The sequence below is a fragment of the Rhinolophus ferrumequinum genome (genome assembly GCF_004115265.2).
Source record: "Rhinolophus ferrumequinum isolate MPI-CBG mRhiFer1 chromosome 15 unlocalized genomic scaffold, mRhiFer1_v1.p scaffold_54_arrow_ctg1_1, whole genome shotgun sequence".
Classification (NCBI taxonomy): domain Eukaryota; kingdom Metazoa; phylum Chordata; class Mammalia; order Chiroptera; family Rhinolophidae; genus Rhinolophus; species Rhinolophus ferrumequinum.
Window position 1 is genome coordinate 3,726,200 of NW_022680357.1, and position 17,008 is coordinate 3,743,207.

Here is a 17,008-nt window from a genome sequence, read left to right on the forward strand (position 1 = left end):
GAAGAGCTTTTTACTCAAAGGAAATGGGAGAGTGTAGCCTCCTGGCCCCCCCCAGCCAGGGAGTCCCACCCTCAAAGGCACCTCCCTCTGCCCTGGGAGTGGTGTGGCTCCCTGGGGTCTGGAGCCTCTGGCCTGCCGCTCCAGCTGTGAGGCAGTCAGTGCAGCCTTCCGTGTGATTCCACACACCCTCAAGGGGGTCCCTGACCCCTTGGGGCCTGCCGCAGTGCTCTGCGGGTGATAGTACAGCAGCGACTCTGAATGACACTCAGTGGGGGGCGGGCAGGCACAGTGGGGGGAATGGTTGTGGCCTGGTTGGGCTCAGGGGAGCTCTGGGCCTTGCCTGGCCTGTTCTCTCCGTCCTCTGCCCCACAGTGGAGCCCTGGTCCACTCAGGAGCATGCCCAGTCCATCGGGCTGCAGCAGCACAGAGGGGAGAAGACCTGTGCGGCCACCGAACCTGAGAAGACAGCAGGGTTTGGTTAGTCGTGGCCCTGCCCCCAACTAGACCCCCACCCCCACTCCCCACAAAGCCCCCACACCTGCATACCTGCACAGCCACCAGCCGCGATCAGACATTTCCAGGACGTGCACATGCGCTCCAGCAGGCACTGACAGCTCGTCAGCCCGGCTGCCCTCATAGGCACGGGATGCACAGAACTGGAACCCTGGAGTGGGGTGCTTGAGGGTCACCAGAGGGCTCCCACTTTTTGGTCCCCTTACCTCCCACTGAATCGCCCCCTCCAGGCTCCCTCTCTGCATCTCTGCTGACCCCAGGACAACTCTAAAACCTCCTGTGGCTCCCTCCTACTATGGGGACCTAGCACGTGCTAAGGGGGCCACTGCCACCACCTAGTCACTCCATGGCGTCCCTCCCCTGGGCCCAGTGTTTGTGGCCCAGCTTTGCTGCACGCTGCCTACAGGTGGTAGGGGTTGTAGGCACGGGAAGGAAGGCTAGTCTCATACCACTACTCCGTAGGGGCCGGCCCCCCTCTTCTCCCTGGCCTGGGGCCACATCCCCTAGGTAGGGAGCAGGAAACCACGCCGTCTGCTGGTCTTCGTTCTGCACCAGCCACCAGCCTGTGGGCAAGAGGTGGCCAGGGGTTCAGATCCCCAGGCCCACTGGGATCCTGGAGGCAGAAGGTTGAGTCCCCAGACTCCTGCCCAGCCCCACCTGAGGGGTGTCGCAGCAGCACATCCAGGACCTCCTGGGCCCGTGTGTGGAAGGGCCGGCCCTGTGTGTCCTGGGTGCTGAAGGGCTGTAGGCATTGCAGGCTCTGAGCCTCCAGGCTGTGGATGGAAGGGCTGCGCGCAGGGCTGGCTACGGGCTCTTCTGGGACAGGCAAGATGACAAGGCTGGGAAGGGGGTGGGTGCAGGGAGGAGACGTGAGCGGGTGGGAAGTGTGGGGATCGGCCAGCCAATCCTTGCAAGTCCACTTAGCCGGCTTGCCTTCACACCTCCAAGGCCCCTTCACCGCGCCACCCCCACCCTCCAAGTGCTTCCTATAGGGAGTTGGGGGCTGGTCAGTTACCTGCCAGGTGGCAGCCTGGGCTCTAGGTCCCGGGTTTGCGGCGCAAAGAAGCTAGTGAGAGCCGGGTCACAGGGCATGCGCTCAATCGCCAGCAGCGCCCGCAAATAGGCTTCCAGCAGCTGCAGGCGCACCAGGCCACGACCCGTGCGCCCCCCGCGCACCAGCAGCGATGCATCTGTGGGCAGAACAGGGACGGACCATGTAACCCCACCCCCAGGGCTTCCCCCACCAGGCCGCCTGCTGCCACCCCAGCCCGTCCGGGGATCTCTGCCAGCCTGACCCTGAAGCTTGGGAAGAACGCGGTCAGATCTCCGCAGTAGGCCCGACTCTACCGGGAAGGTCTCCTTGAGGTTCTTCTAAGGGAGAGAACCAGGGTATTGGTGTCCGAAAGCCCACCAGGTACCCTTGGAAAGGGCAGGGGTCGCTTGCTGGGATTGTAAGGACTGGAAGCCCGTGTGGGGTGGGCGTGAGGGCAGGCACCCCAGCCGGGGTCATTGGTGGGTCATACAGTTGAGGGGAATCAGATCACCCCAGGCTCACTCACATGGAGCCTCCTGAACTCATCCCAGCTCCTGCGCAGGAAGGTGTTGCTGTCGTCCGACCAGCGCACAGAGAAGGCGAATGTCTGTTGGAGAAAATGCTGGGGGCACCTGGGAGGGGCTAGACCATGAACTCCCTCCCTCCCTCCTTCCTCCTTGAGGTTGGCAGGGACCTGTAGGGTCATACCTGGAACTTCTCTGTCTCCACCAGAGCCGCAGCACGTACTGACACTGGGTGCCGAGGGCCTGCCATAGCTGTGGCCTTGGTCTCAGTCCTGGGCTTCTGGAGCTGGCGGGATGTGATGGAGGGTTCTGCTGTCTCCCTGCCCACACTGGGAGGGTTTGCACTCCTGGGAGGGTTTGCACTCCTGGGCACCGGAAGCGTGGTTGGAATTCCCCTATGACTCCTGAGACCTGCCAGGTCCTTGCGGCGCTGCCCCTACACCTGTGTCCCTTCGCAGCTTCCTCACTGCACTGCAAGCTGAAGATCTGGGTGGAGGGGCTGAAGCACAGGGCGTGAGGGTGGGAGGGGGAGCACAGAGGCGGTGGAGATGCTAGGACTGCTGCCTGAGGCCCTCCTGCCCAAGACTGGCCGTGGGAAAAGCCATCAAAGGGCCGCCAGGCCTGGCCCATCTCCCCATCTCCCGGCTCTCCCACACCCTGTTAATGCTGGGAATGGTGAGAGCCTGTTGCCAGGGTGTGGCCCACTGCTTTGTCTTCGAACTCACCTGGAGAGGTCACCCATTTATCAGGAACTGCTTAACCCTCACCTTGAAGGGAAAATCCCTTAATAACACCACAGTCACAGAGAAGGAAATGTGTTAAATGGATCATTTATGTCAGTATTTCTGTGTGTGTTGGGGAGAGGCAGGCCTCACAACTTCACCCCAGAGGTTCCCCTGTGGTGGGTAGACTTGGGGCAGCAGGAAGAAGACGGTCCATCTCTATCGTCACAGACGCTTGGGGTGGGGGAGGTGGTGACTAAGGTGGTTTTGAGAACCGACTCGGAATTCATGATTTATTACAAGTTACTGCAAACACAACTTCTGAGATCAGGAGTGGCTATTCCCCAACTGACGGGAATCCCCAGAAAGCCTGCCCAAGTCCAAGTGCCCCATATTACTGGGCTGCTTCCTCATAGGGGAGATTTCTGGAGCCCCATCTAACCTTGGTGCACAGTGGTTCTTCCTGTTGTTGGGGCCACCAGCTCTGACTTATGCCCCCTAGGGCTGGCTAAACCTTGCCCCCAACCTGAAGCCGTCCAGGAAGACGTCACTTTCCAGGGCATCCTTCCAGGAACCGACCATGGCCTAGACAAAAGGCTTTTGTGTGTCTGACCAGTGGCTCTGTCTGAAGCCCTCAAACCTACCCTGGTCTTGGTCCAGACAATGAACACCTGCTGACATAGGCCTTATCTGCAGCGTGCCTTCAGCCCAGCTGCCACACTCTCCCCAACCTCAGTGGGGGCCTGGCAGGGTCTAGGGTGGGACAGACCTTGCTCCCCTGGAAGACAGAGAAGCTGGGGAAGGGACAATTTACTCACAGCCAGGGACCTAGAAGGATGCTGAGGCCCCCTCCCTGCCCCAACCGACAGCCCCTGCTTCACACCCCCAGTAACCCTGAGTCCTTTCCACTTTTTCCCTCTCCATAGCCCCTCCCCTCCTCTCTCACCCGGGCAAACAGCCCCCCTATCCATCCAATGACCGTGTCCCTCACTTGCTCCCATGAAATGGACTCTCCAGAGAAACCTGCAAAACAGGATCGGGATCAGGCAGAGGTAGCCCTGCTCAAAACTGTCCAGGATCTTCCCACTGTCCGAGTAAATTCCCAATTCCCGCGATAGCCAACCAAGTCCTTGGCGGGCCCCTGCCCCCTTCTGGATATCTCCTCCACAAGTCCTATCCCACTGGCCTTACTGCCCACGCGAGACCAAGACCCTCCCACCTCCAGCCTTGGCCTTCACTGCCCTCCACAGCTGATTCCTCATCCTTGGGCTTCTGCCTAAAGGTCACCTAAAGGAGGCCACCTGGATTTACCACACCCTGTTAGGACCCCCACCACAGTTTGTAAATGAACATTTATTAGTGTGACTTGTTTTTGTTTTTGTTGTTTCCGTCTTGACCATACCGGACTATGAGCTAAGATCAGGGTCAGATCTTGCTCCCCGCCCTGTCCAGCGCCTGGAACAGTGCTCGGAACAGATTAGGCACTACATAAATATTTGCGAAATGAATGAGTGTACGTAAGCAAGCAGAGGTATCCCTGAGGCCACTCCTGACGTGGAGTTAACCCTTTCATGCTGGCTACAGGATCCGGGGCCGTTCGGTGCGCACAGGAGTCCAGAGACATGTGCAGCTTCCTTTGCAGGCACGGCCCCACCCAGCCTTGCCAGGCGCCCGTTGCCGTGGCACCGGCCATGGAGGCTAATCCCGGGACCCGGCCCTAGAGCGCCGGGGCCTTCTGTGCGCTCACGGCCCCGCCCCGCGTTGCCAGGGCGCCGCGCAGCCGGCCCTTGGGCGAGCCGGGGCTGAAGGCACAGATTCTGGCCGCCCGCACGTGGGACAGTCGGAGCGGAGCGATGGGGGCGTCAAGGGCCGCAACACGGACTTCGCCTAAACCACAGCCCGAGTCCACGGCTCGGCCGCGGCGCACCTTCCACAACACGTTCCTCTTCTACTGGAGAAAGCGGGAGCGCCGCCCTGGACAACGCAAGCCTGGCTTGGACCGCGGAACTAGCCCCAGGGGTGCCGCGAGGACGCGGGCCTCCGGCCTCACCCGGGCCTCCGGCGCATTTTTGGACCCGACGCAGTCCTCCCGCTCGGCCTCCTCCCGGGTGCGGGTCGCGCATCCCAGCCCTGCCTCTGTGCTGGACCCCGCCTCCACGGCGGACCCCGCCCCGGCCCCAGGCTCCGCCCCCGAACCCGCCCTCAGCCCCAACTCAGGCCCGGCCTCCACGCCCGAACCCGCGGCGCGCGCGCCCGGCTCCTGTGGCCGCGCCCTGGCGGCGGCGCGCGCGCTGGCCTGGAGGCCGACTTGGAGGCCGAGCTGGAGACCGAGCTGGAGGCCGAGCTGGCCCGGCAGACATTGCGCGGGCAATATGGCGGCGCCCAGCGATCGGGGGCGCTTCGGCGGCGGGAACCTCTTTTCCTTCCTGCCAGGCGGCGCGCGCTCCGAGGCGATGGAGGACCTGGTGACGGACGCGCGCGGCCGGGGGGCAGGGCGGAGAGATGCCGCCGCCTCGGCCCCGACGCTAACCCAGGCACCGACCCCCGATTCTGAGGTCGTCGATGACACCTCCCGAAGGCGGCCCTGCCGGGCTTGCGTGGACTTCAAGACGTGGATGCGGACGCAGCAGAAGGTGCAGATGTCGGGAGGCGCCACTTCCCCACAGAGGCCTGCAAGCCCTGCCTACCCCTAACCCCGGCCCGCATACACCCCACCCCAACCTCGGGCTCCACATCTTGTTCTCAGGCACCCTGGGCAGATCTCCCAATGCGAAGGCCGAGCGGCCACAGGTCCTATGCCTGACAGACTTATGCCCCACAGGGTTGGCCTTTAGACCTTCAGCCACAAGTGGGCCGGATCCGCTGCAGGATCCGGCTGGGGAGGGCAAAGGGGGAGTTTTGTAGGCTTCTGGTCCGGGAAGACCGAACTGACCCTTGATCGGCCTCCTTCTGCAGCGGGACAGCAAGTTTAGGGAAGATTGTCCTCAGGATCGCGAGGAATTGGGCCGCCACAGCTGGTCTGTCCTTCACACCCTGGCCGCCTACTACCCTGACGTGCCCACCGCAGAACAGCAGCAAGACATGGCCCAGTTCATACATTTATTTTCCAAGTTTTACCCCTGTGAGGAGTGTGCAGAAGACATAAGGAAAAGGTAAGTTGTGTCTGCACCATCTGCAGGCAGCAGAGCATCCCACGTGGAGCCTGGGTCTGGGGTCCCTCACTGATGTCATAAAGGGGAGCCTAGAGAAATAGGTGCAGAGGTGGCAGAGGGTTGCCACGAGCAGGGACCACCAACGGAATGGGGATTGGGTCATCTGAGCCATCTTTCTCAAAGGCCAAACACCCTGGGGTTGCTTCTGGACACTGCTGCTTTCTGCAGCCACAGGTCTGCAGGACTTCTCTCACAAGGTCCCTGCTTAGCACTGATGGAAACTTCTGCGAGTTAAGGAGGACTCCACCTTGCCTGACTTCTGGAGCAGCACTGCTAGTTTCAAGACCTTGAGAACCCACTTTTTTTATTGTTTGGCATCCATAGGCATTTCTGGGCTGGATGTGGGGGGGCAGGAAAGCCCTTGCTGTTTGAAGCCTGAGCAGTTAGAACCAGGTCTCTTGCTGAGGTGGGGCACCAGGGCCCCAGTTGCTAGGAAACAGGTTTGGTTTTCAGTTATGCCTTTGTGCCCGCCCCACCCCTTCCACACTGCCGGGGGCCAGGGAAGCTGGGGTGAGGCTTCCTGATTGTTAAGAGGTTGTAAAGTTGCCTGGTCTGTGACTTAATTTCTTGCCCTGGGCTCTTGTCAGTGTTTGCCAAGCTCCCTAAGTGGCATTTTGAGCAGGCTTAGGAGTCCACCCCGTCTGGATGCTGCAGGGTCTGCCCTGTTTTGGGACTTACTGTCTCAGAGCATGAGAGCACTCCTGGGTGTAGCTCACAGCAGGGTCCCATCTCCTCCCTGGATTGAGCCGGCAAGGAGCTGGTGGGGCAGGGGCAATGGAGCCACTGCCTGCCCCCCGTCCTCCATGTGCTCCCCCATGCAGGATATGCAGGAACGAGCCAGACACGAGCACACGGGCCTGTTTAACCCAGTGGCTATGCCGTCTGCACAATGAAGTGAACCGCAAGCTCGGCAAGCCGGACTTCGACTGCTCCAAAGTGGACGAGCGCTGGCGTGACGGCTGGAAGGACGGCTCCTGTGACTAGAGGGCGGCCAGCTGGAGCCCATGGGGCAGCCAGCCAGGGCCTATGGATGACCTGGTTAGAGAGGGGCAGGGCACTCATTAAAGTGCGTTGGAGTACTCTTTAAAAGTGTGGCAGAGCCAGAGCCTGTTGTGTCTCAGTTGGGTGACCCCCAGACTTTGCCCATGGAGCCCTTTCCTTCTCAGGTTTGGAATTGGAGCTGTCTGCTGTAGGCACCCCAGTGGCTTCCTCTTCGGCCAAGGACCTGTGGGGCTACAGGTGAAGGAGTGTCCCTTTTCATTCAGGATATGGCCTCCTGCCCACCCCACACCCTGGTGCCCACTTCCCCACACAGGAAGGTGTCAGGCTTGGCTGGGGTCCCCACACCTCTAAAGCCAGGCCATTATCTCCCTACTGTGTAGCTAGGGACAGCTGCAGTGACTGGAGCTCCAGAGGATGTGTGCTGTTTGCACTTCAGGAAAGAGGCCTGGGAGCTAAACTCTCCACCCTGCTCTGTCCTTGCAGGGACTGAGGGAAAGTGCAGGCAGCATTCTTCTCTGCATGTCCAACAACCCTGCTGCCCATTTCCGGTCTAGCATGTGGCCTTCCATAGCTGTACCAGTTTCACCCCCAATAAAACACCTCTGGGGCCAGCTTCCTCGGAGCTTGGGACCAAAATAAAATGCCGGAGAAGCTGAGGACCTGGCTTCGGTGTGTTTTGTGCTGGAACTTGCAGAGAAGGACAGGGCCTGCCCTTGCCACTGTGGTCAGCTGCTTGCTTCCTCCTGTCCAGGTGCTGGCTCCTTGGGAGGAAGGAGAGGTCCCAGGGCAAGAGTGGGCCAGGATATGCCAGGAACAGCAAGGAAGTCGAGTTGCTGGAGCTGAGGGAGGGTCAGAAAGGTGAGGGAGGGTCATATGGCATGAGGTCATCAAAGCCCCAGCAAGGACGGTTAAAACCACCCAGCTCCTGTGACAGGAAGGTCTTGAAGGATTTGGAGCTGAGGAATGGCAAGATGAGACTTTTGAAAGGTTTCCTTGGGGCCGGCCCGGTGGCTCAGGCGGTTGGAGTTCTGTGCTCCTAATGCCGAACGAAGGCTGCCGGTTTGATTCCCACATGGGCCAGTGGGCTCTCAACCACAAGGTTGCTGGCTAGATTCCCGCAAGGGATGGTGGGTTCTGCCCCCTGTGACTAAGATTGAACACAGCACCTTGAGCTGAGTTGCCACTGAGCTTCCGGATGGCTCAGTTGGTTGGAGCACGTCCTCTCAACCATAAGGTTGCCGGTTCAACTCCCGCAAGGGATGGTGGGCTGTGCCCCGTGCAACTAACAACAGCAACTGGACCTGGAGCTGAGCTGTGCCTTCCACAACTAAGATTGAAAGGACAACAACTTGACTTGGAAAAAGCCCTGGAAATACACACTGTTCCCCAATAAAGTCCTGTTTCCCTTCCCCAATTAAAAAAATATTTATAAAAAAAAAAAAAGAAAGAAGAAAGGTTCCTTTGGCTACTGAGCTGGGATGAGGCAGGCATGGGTGGGACTGGGAAGAGCAGGCACCCATGTGGCAGATGAGGGGGAAGCTCGCCCCAGGGTGGGTGGGAGAGGACACCAGATACACTCTGAAGGTGGAGCCAAGAGAAAGCCAAAGGTGACTAGGATTCCGGCCCAAGCAGCTGGAAGGATGGAATTACTCTGTATCAGTAAGATGAAGAAGGCTGTGAGTGGAGCAGGTTTGGGGGTGACCTGAACCCAGCTTTTGAGCCTCCCTGATTCACTCAGCCACATCTGCTCCCAGACCTTGGCTCTCAGCTGGAATGGCCCAGCTCTCTAGTCATAAAGCTCCAGTCACCTCTCTCCCCGTGGTGTGTCAGCCTCTACCTAGGCAAAGGGCCAACCTGTATCACGGCCTCCTCTGCACCTTCACCTGACTGCGCATGGGGGAGCTGGCTTCCGAAGGCAAAGGCGCTGCCCAGAGGGGCCAGGTGACACAAAGAAATGGGCGGGGAGCAGCCAGTGGAGAAGTTGTTCTCCCTCCCCAAGATGGACTGTTTCCAGCACAGAGATCCTCTCTGGCCTTTCCCTAGTCACCTGCACGCCACTGTGTGCAGCTCGGGAATCACTGTATTTGCTCTTTCCTTCCCTGCTTCACTTCCCTGTTTCCTTAACTCTGGCTTCTCTGAAGTTTCAGCCCCCAATAAAATTCAACTTTGCTGCAGACTGTTTTCCAGGGCAACCAGGCTAGACAAGTGGGACTCTAGTTCAAGGGAAGATTCTGGCTGGAGCTGTCAGCACATAGACCAAAGGGGAGAACATGGAGAAGAGCCATTAGCATGCTCTGGATCCCCTAAGGCTTGAAGGTCACAGGTGAGACAAGAGGACTGAACCTAAAAGGGTTGACAAGACAGGCACTATGCAGTACGAGGAACAGGAGAGGGTGACATCTAGAAGCCTTTCCAGCAGGGTGGGAACAGCAGTGTCTGAATTGCCCCTGGGACTAAAGGGAGCAGTGACGGGACAGATGGATAGGAAGTGGGGTCAAGAGTGGAGGTTTGTTTTTAAGACAGAAGAAAGTGTAACATGTTTGGGTGCTGATGCAAATGATCAAGGAAAAAAGGGAAATGGATGATGCAAGAGACGTAGACAGGACAGTCGCTGACAGGTGAGGTGGTGGGATTGGATACACAGTATAATGGACTTGACAGAGACTGGTGGGCAGCACCTCCTCTGGCCACACCTGCCCTGGGATGGGGTTTCCAGGGCCTGGGCCAGGCACCACCCTCCATGCATACAGATGGCAAGGCAGGAACCTGGATTTGAATCCCAGCTCTTCACTTTCTGTGATCCAAGACGTCAGCTGGCCTACTATTTACCATCTAAGAAATGGGGGTGATAACACTCTACCCATAGTCATTGTGAAGCATTTGGCTCTGTAAATGCTAAAAAAAAGTGCAGATTTGTCTTACCAATTCCCTAGACAGAAACATAGGAGTTATCTGGACCCTTGCCAGGCTGACCTGGAAGGAACCTGAAGGAAGGGACACCAATTGGGGGCCAGGGGATCTGTAGAAGAGACCCGGCAGTCACATGGGGCTGCTAGCCCCCAGCTCCGCCAAACTCTCATCACTGAGGCTTCTCCCCACCCCTTGACCCCAAACTAAATATGTCAGCCCCAAGTCAATTGGGGAGACCCAGGAATATGGAGGACTCAGAGATGCCCCAACTGCCACCCGTGCTGGCCTGGACAAGTATCCCTGGGGGCAGAGGCCATTCTCCCTCCTTATCAGGGAGACTTCTCCCTCTGAAGGAAAAGATAGGATAGGTGGGGGGTATGGGGGGGGGGAAGACGCCAGTGACCTATTTCTGGTCCACGGAGCCAGGGAACTGAATTCCCGTTTCCTGAGGGCTTGGGGAAGACGCTGGAGCTCCCAGGTCTCAGGTACCCCTCCACAACTCATAAAAGGGCCCTGCACAAAGGAGCCGGGTCAGGTCCCACTGTCCACCAGCCTTGCAACAGCGAAGGCAGCCCAGTGTCCGCCTGCCCAGCTGACTCCTGATGCCCTGTGAGTGGGCACCCAGCTCGTCGGCTCTGACTCGTTTGTGATCTGGCGGGTGGTCTCCATCTCTGACCCTGGCCAAGCAGGTGAGGGTGGAGGGGTGGAAGGTGGGCGGGGCGGAGGGAGGGGAGGGCTCCAGTCTCGCGCGTGGACCATTCCGGGGCGGGAAGGGGGGGCGCGAGCTCGGCCCCGCCCCGCGCGCCCCCGCCGCGCGTTCTCTGTAAGCGGCAGAAGCAGCGGCAGCACCATCAGCATCCGCGGCTGTCCCGGGCTGCCTCGGGCGGGGCCTGCCAGACCGATAGACGGACAGAGGGCTCCGGGGGCGCGTGGCCCGCCCGGGCCGGCCATGGAGGGAGCCTCGTTCGGCGCGGGCCGCGCGGGGGCTGCCCTGGACCCCGTGAGCTTCGCGCTGCGGCCCCAGACCCTGCTGCGGGTTGTGTCCTGGGTGAGTGCCCCCCACCTCCGGGTACCCCGTCTCTCGCGCCTCACATCCCTTGTCCTCCTCCCCTGCCCCTCGCCCCATCCTCATCCTCGCCGGCCCCTCCCCCGCCGGCCGCAGGTTGGGGTGACGTCACCCGGCTGGGCGCGCCCACCTGCGGGCGGGGGAGGGGCAGGCGGCGACAGCCTGGGACCTTGAGAGGTCACTGCCCGTCGTCCCCCATCCCCAATTCCTCCTTAGGTCTAACTGTCCTCTTCCTCAGCCCTCGCTCCGTTTTTCCTGTCCTCACGACCTGGAAGCAGGCACAGGGGTGGGGACGGGACTCGGAGGGGCTTGGGCACTCAGCCTCAGCCCGAGGAGGGGGCTACGGGAGCCGAGAGGATCAGGCAGAGCCTCTTCTTGCTTCTCCCGCACACATCCTACAGGCTCCTTGGAAGGGAGCTGGCCCTTCACAGGCCCCCCCCAGTTGCAACTGTGAGTTGGGGGCGGGGGTGCTCTGGGAACCTGGGCGGGGCAGCCAGAAGGGGCTCTGCTCTGGGAGGGCTTCCTGGAGGTGGTGTGGGAGGGCAAATTTTGGGGCAGCCTAACCTACTGGACCAACCCTAGGCCCAGTTGCCTGCTCATTTCCACCCCTGCAGGCAGGAGAGATGGGGAGGTGGGGTGCCAAGTTCTGGGTTTTGTCCAGGGGTAGAGGCTGGTGGCAGCCGCATCTATTCCCTGGTCTTCGCGTAGGGCGATGCCCAGGTTGGGCCAGTGGGCTTCCGCCTTCGGTATGGATTGCCTCTGGCCAGACCAGGATGTAGGAGCCCTAATTCTGGTGACTTGTGGAACACTCTGGGGGGACTAGTCCATACCCTGTGCCTCAGTTTCCCTCTTGACTAAGTCTCTAGGAGCTGGGGAGGGGGGAAAGGAGAGAAATGAACTTGAAACCGGAGGTCTTTTTTTAGAAACATAGGGCTGCCCGGAGCTAAAAGAGCACATCTGTTTTAAAATAACGGTGGTCCACCTCCTACCTGCATTCCAGCCCTGGTGGGGACAGGGTGCTGAGGTTTGACTGAACCTCAGAGGTCAATCCTGTCCCCTTTTGAGCCCAAACACTATGGGTGGTATTAATAATTAATCAGTCACGTGGGGTCATCATCCCTTGAGTGCCCACCAAATGTAGGATGCTGGGTGGGCATTATTTCTCTGTCCCCAACACCTCCTGAGCTGTGCCTGTTATTGTATTTGACGTGCTAGGAAACAGGGCCGCACAGCTCCCAAATGCTGAGGGAGGGGCCACAGCTCTGTGCAGCTGTTCCTCCAGGGCACCCCCTACTCTCAGACCTGTCTCTCCCCGCCTACCTCTCCCGGCTGGCTCCACACCTACCTCCCCCAGCCATACAGGCTCAAGCCTGGAATCACCGGGCCAGCTGAAGGCTCCTAGTCTCACACTTTGGAGTGTGAGACACCACAGGCCCCACGTGGTGCGGAGGACCCAGCTTGAATTTCAGCCCTGGCTCTTATCAGCAATGCGACCTCGGACAAATCACTTCACCTGTTGAGCCCTATCTATAAAGGGGATAAGAACCCTGGCACGCACCTTCATGGTTTTTGGGGAGGATTCTCGAGCGAACCTGTGTAAAGCATGGAGACTGGGCATAGCAGATGCTCACTAAATGGTACATGTTATCCATAATTACTAAATACCTGAGGGAGGTATTTAGGGAGGGGTGCCCAAAGACCCTCACCCAGAGACGGGCCGTGTGCTGCAAGGGAACGCAGCAACAGGGCCACCAGCGCGGCCGCTCGCGGTGGACCACGGACACTTAGGCCCTCCGCTGGAAGGGTCACCACCGCCAGTGCCTGAGCGCCACCCGCCACCCGCAGGTGTTCTCCATCGCCGTTTTCGGGCCCATAGTCAACGAGGGCTACGTGAACAACGACAGCGGCCCGGAGCTGCGCTGCGTCTTCAACGGGAACGCGGGTGCCTGTCGCTTTGGCGTCGCGCTCGGCCTCGGGGCCTTCCTCGCCTGCGCCGCCTTCCTGCTGCTGGACGTGCGCTTCCAGCAGATTAGCAGCGTCCGCGATCGCCGCCGCGCGGTTCTGCTAGACTTGGGTTTCTCAGGTGGGCGTGTCTGGGCCGAGATTGGCAGGTCTCGGGAGGGAAATGCTCGGGACTTCTCTGGCGGGCGTGGCCGGGCCCAGAGGGGCGGGGCCGGGGCGGGGCCAGAGGGAGGGGGTCCTGACTCTGAGGTGAGTGGAGCGGGAAAAGGTCAGCGCTTTGCCCGGCGGTGGGCGGGGCCTCCCTGCGTCCACATACCCGTTCCCAGCGTGGTTGGGCCGAGGTCTCTGGTGGAGCGCCTTTGACCCGCTCGCCTGTCCACCCGTAGGGATCTGGTCGTTCTTGTGGTTCGTGGGCTTCTGCTTCCTCACCAACCAGTGGCAGCGTACGGCGCCCGGACCGGGCACCACGCAGGCAGGAGATGCGGCGCGGGCCGCCATCGCCTTCAGCTTCTTCTCCATCCTCAGCTGGGTGAGTGCCGCGTTCGGGCGGTGAGGGCCAGGCTGGGGCCAGGGCGAGGTCGGCCCTGGATGACTCCGGGCTCCCCCTCAGGTGGCGCTCACCGTGAAGGCCGTGCAGCGGTTCCGCCTGGGCACCGACATGTCGCTCTTTGCCACGGAACAGCTGGGCACTGGGGCGGGCCAGGCCTACCCCGGCTACCCTGTGGGCAGCGGTGTGGAGGGCACCGAGACCTACCAGAGCCCGCCCTTCACCGAGACCCTGGATACCAGCCCAAAAGGGTACCAGGTGCCTGCCTACTAGTGGCCAGTAGGCCCAGACCGGGCTGGAAGGTTGCCCCACCGATGTAGGGCCCAAAGGCCTCCTGGGACCTCCCTCAGGTCCTCCTGGCCCAGTGCGGGGGATGGAGGGGTGGCCACTGTGGGCCATCCGGGGCCAAGAGAGGGTAGCCCCCAGGGTGCCTGGGCTGTATCCCCCAAATTACCCCTGTACCTTTAGTCCCCAGACCCAGGTCTGAGGTCTTGAGGAGGGGACAACACAGCCCTGGACATGTGTCCTCCAGCCTCTAGTGGACCAGCCTGGGCAGGGGGCCAGTCCCCTCATGAGGCAGCCATCTCCAGGCTCACCTGTCCCCTGTGGGGTTAGATCCAGCTGCCCTCCATAGCCAGGTGCAGAAGCTGTCCCAGAATGGGGGCAGGTATACTGCCCCTACCCCCATGCCATGGCCCAGGCCACTGTTCCCCATCCCGTGTCCTCATGGGTTGTGACAGTCCTGGATCCTGTCATGGTGGGTCACCCTGTAGGGCCGTGTGCTGTGTCTGGAGCCTCCTTCCATTTCCTCTCACCTACTTGCTAGAGTAGCCTGGCCCTGTCGATGTTGTGATTGTGGTCAAGTCTCACCTTTCATCTGGTAGTCCCCTACAAGCAGCCCCTCTGTCTGTGGCCCCTGCTCCAGCCCCTCCATGCCTTGGCCCAGGCCCCTGACCAGGTGTGGGCAGTTCTGGTTAGGAAGGCACCACACAGCTATAGTCCTGGGCACCAGTCCTCTCCCAGCCCTTCAGTCAGACCTTGCCCCATGGAAACTCGGGACACCCGTGTGCCTGGCAAGATAAGCCCCTCGTGAGGAGAGAGGCTCCATCTGCCCACAGTGCCCCGGAGACAGCCATTCCGTGCAAACCCCTGTACCTTGGCTTCCTGAACTTAACTCCCCACCTGCACCCTGTTTTAAGGCCCAGTCTGAGGTTGGGGTCCCTCTGCATAGCTGACTACTCATGCGTTGCTCCAAGCTGGCTTTTCACATTATGTCAATACCAAATGCGGTTGCCACATTTCATTCTTATAAACAGATGCCTCCCTCTGGAGTTGTAGTTGAGTGACAGCCCTGTACATTGTAGCATAGATCAATTATGTGTGGATATTTAAGTGAACATGTTTACAATTTTTGTATATATGGATCTCTGCCTCCCTCCTCTGAAAGAACAATCCGTGATTGTGTAATTTCAGTGTCCCATGTTCCAACTGCAACTTCTTTATAATAAAGACTGTAAATGAGTTTACTGTGAGCCAGACACTCTCGGACTCATTTTTACCCCTCCCCCTCCCGGGGCCAGAGGTTGTGATCCGATAGGCACCATGGCCCAGAATTCAGGGACAGGGAGGTGGAGGCCAGGCTGACACCCCACATTCTGGGGCACCAGGTCCATAAGCCCCTCACCACACATCACGCTGGTCTAGAACTGGGTTGCTCAGAGCAGGATCTCTGAAATGCTGGAGAGATCCTCATCTCTTTTATCCCTTTTTTAATAGCAGGAGGACTACATATTTCTTGTGGGAGTATATCTTTAGTAGTACTTTTGTCAGTCAATGGAGGGAAAACCTTGAGTCTCTATATGACTCCTACATTCTGGAAGGATAGTTTTACTGGGTATATAAATGTTGTCATTTTCCGTAGAAATTTAAAGGTATTTTTCTATTATCTTTTAGCATCCTGTACTGCCGATGAGAGCAGTGATAACAGTATGATTTGCATTCCTTTGTAGGTTACCTTTTCTTTTTGGTAATAATTTTTAGAATTTTTTTCTAAGTTGTTTAACTAGATGTGGCCTTTTAAAAAATTATCCTGCTTAGTGTTTTTTTTTTTTTTTTTTAATCTTTGGTCAGTGCCTGGGAAAAGCAGTTCTGATTTCTCCAAATGTCCCCTTCTCACCACCTTCTGCTCCTGGGACCCCCATCAGATGAACCATATGGCTTTCAGAGCTGCTTTCTATGACCAACTCCCCTTTAGAGATTTTCCCAACTTGGTCTTGTTTACTTTTGAACCCAACTATTGGGAGTTTTGTGTCAGTTTTTCATTTCTAACATTTCTAATTAGTAACCTCCTGGTTGAGTGAAGCAGTTACGAACCATCTCTGGAGCTGGAATGCTGGCTTTGCCATGTTCAAGCTTGGTCATCTTGGGCAAGTCTCTCAACTTGTCTGTGTTTCAGGTTCCCCTTCTATAAAAGGGTAATAGTTCCTATCACATCAGGTGGTGTGATAACATTTGTAAACACGTTACCATGTGTAAAGAGCTCAAGGCAGTGTTTGTCGCACTGCGAGAACTACTTAAGCGTGGCCTAGTATTATGGGTTTTGCTTCTTAAGAATAGGTATTTTCAATATTGTTAACAAACTGTCCCAGTTTCTAGATTACTCTTTTATGAGGTTGTTGTGCTCATATCTGCCGAGAGCATCAGCGATGATACTCTTTCCCACTTCTGTGTGGTGAGTAATGCAGGTGGCCTCTCTTCAGCCTGGCAGCCTGATGGAGGGTGAAGAGGGTGGAGGCTCCCGTCTTAGGGGTCCCTGAGTATGGCCATCACCCAGGGACATCACTCCAGTCCCAGCCACGGGCAGGCAAGCAGCACTGTCCAGGACCTCGGCTTTAAGCGGGTAGTGGAAATACAGCCACATGGCTCTCTCCTTGCCCCTCTGCAGGCCACTGACTTTGGCCCTTTCATTACCATGGGTACCCCCTTCTGCTTTTAGAAAGATTCCTTCTCATCTGAGGACATTTCCTTTGCTTTATTTGGATATGGCTATATGTTTTGAACTTTTTTCTATTTATGTGTTGGGGGCAGAAAGGGGAGATTTCAGTGTGTCTGATTCCTTTCCAAAATACTAGATCTCAATAATTAAGCACAAGTTATTTTCTGATAATATTTCAGGTGTGCGCCCAGTTTCTAAATTGTTCTTGTTGAAGTTCATCTTTAGTAGCTCTTTCACCCATCTATGGATGTAAAACTTGCATCTGTATGCCTCCCACCTTCTGGATAGTTTTACTGGGTATAAAGTGTGGGTCAAGCATGGCTGTGTCCATTCCTGGAAGACTTGGGCAGTGCCGGTACTCTAGGAGCAGCGCCCCGGGTTGGCTGGGGTTTCCTGTGAGCAAAGCCAAGCTGCCCAGCTTTCCCTATGGGCCTTCTTCCACCCCGGTGCTCACTGGCTGACCACCTGAGCTGTAGCGTCTGAAGACTCAGTTTCCCTTGCTGCTGGGCGACCTTATAAGGC

At 58.3% G+C, this 17,008-nt stretch overlaps 3 protein-coding genes across 5 annotated transcripts; 2 read left to right on the forward strand and 1 right to left on the reverse strand.

Annotated features, from left to right (window-relative positions):
- Positions 1–158: 158 nt before the first annotated feature.
- On the reverse strand, positions 159–2,416 carry NOXO1 (NADPH oxidase organizer 1). Of its 3 annotated transcripts, XM_033101577.1 has the most exons (8): positions 2,255–2,416; positions 2,073–2,153; positions 1,809–1,884; positions 1,529–1,703; positions 1,171–1,352; positions 963–1,076; positions 547–664; positions 159–456 (listed from the first exon to the last, which is right to left on the reverse strand). In XM_033101577.1, exons 1-8 carry the CDS (start codon positions 2,318–2,320, stop codon positions 189–191), a joined length of 1,080 nt encoding a protein of 359 aa, XP_032957468.1. In that variant the 5' UTR covers positions 2,321–2,416; the 3' UTR covers positions 159–188. The 3 variants fall into 3 exon arrangements, with proteins under 3 accessions (XP_032957468.1, XP_032957467.1, XP_032957466.1); XM_033101576.1 differs by having other exon boundaries at positions 2,073–2,392; XM_033101575.1 differs by having other exon boundaries at positions 1,529–1,884; positions 2,073–2,392.
- Positions 2,417–2,713: 297 nt separating this feature from the next.
- GFER (growth factor, augmenter of liver regeneration) lies at positions 2,714–7,662 on the forward strand. Its single transcript, XM_033101578.1, has 3 exons — positions 2,714–5,425; positions 5,748–5,944; positions 6,826–7,662. Exons 1-3 carry the CDS (start codon positions 4,646–4,648, stop codon positions 6,986–6,988), a joined length of 1,140 nt encoding a protein of 379 aa, XP_032957469.1. The 5' UTR covers positions 2,714–4,645; the 3' UTR covers positions 6,989–7,662.
- Positions 7,663–10,722: 3,060 nt separating this feature from the next.
- SYNGR3 (synaptogyrin 3) lies at positions 10,723–14,190 on the forward strand. Its single transcript, XM_033102118.1, has 4 exons — positions 10,723–10,964; positions 12,828–13,065; positions 13,331–13,473; positions 13,555–14,190. The coding sequence occupies exons 1-4, from the start codon at positions 10,866–10,868 to the stop codon at positions 13,762–13,764; spliced, it is 690 nt and encodes a 229-aa protein (XP_032958009.1). The 5' UTR covers positions 10,723–10,865; the 3' UTR covers positions 13,765–14,190.
- The last annotated feature ends 2,818 nt before the right edge of the window (positions 14,191–17,008 follow it).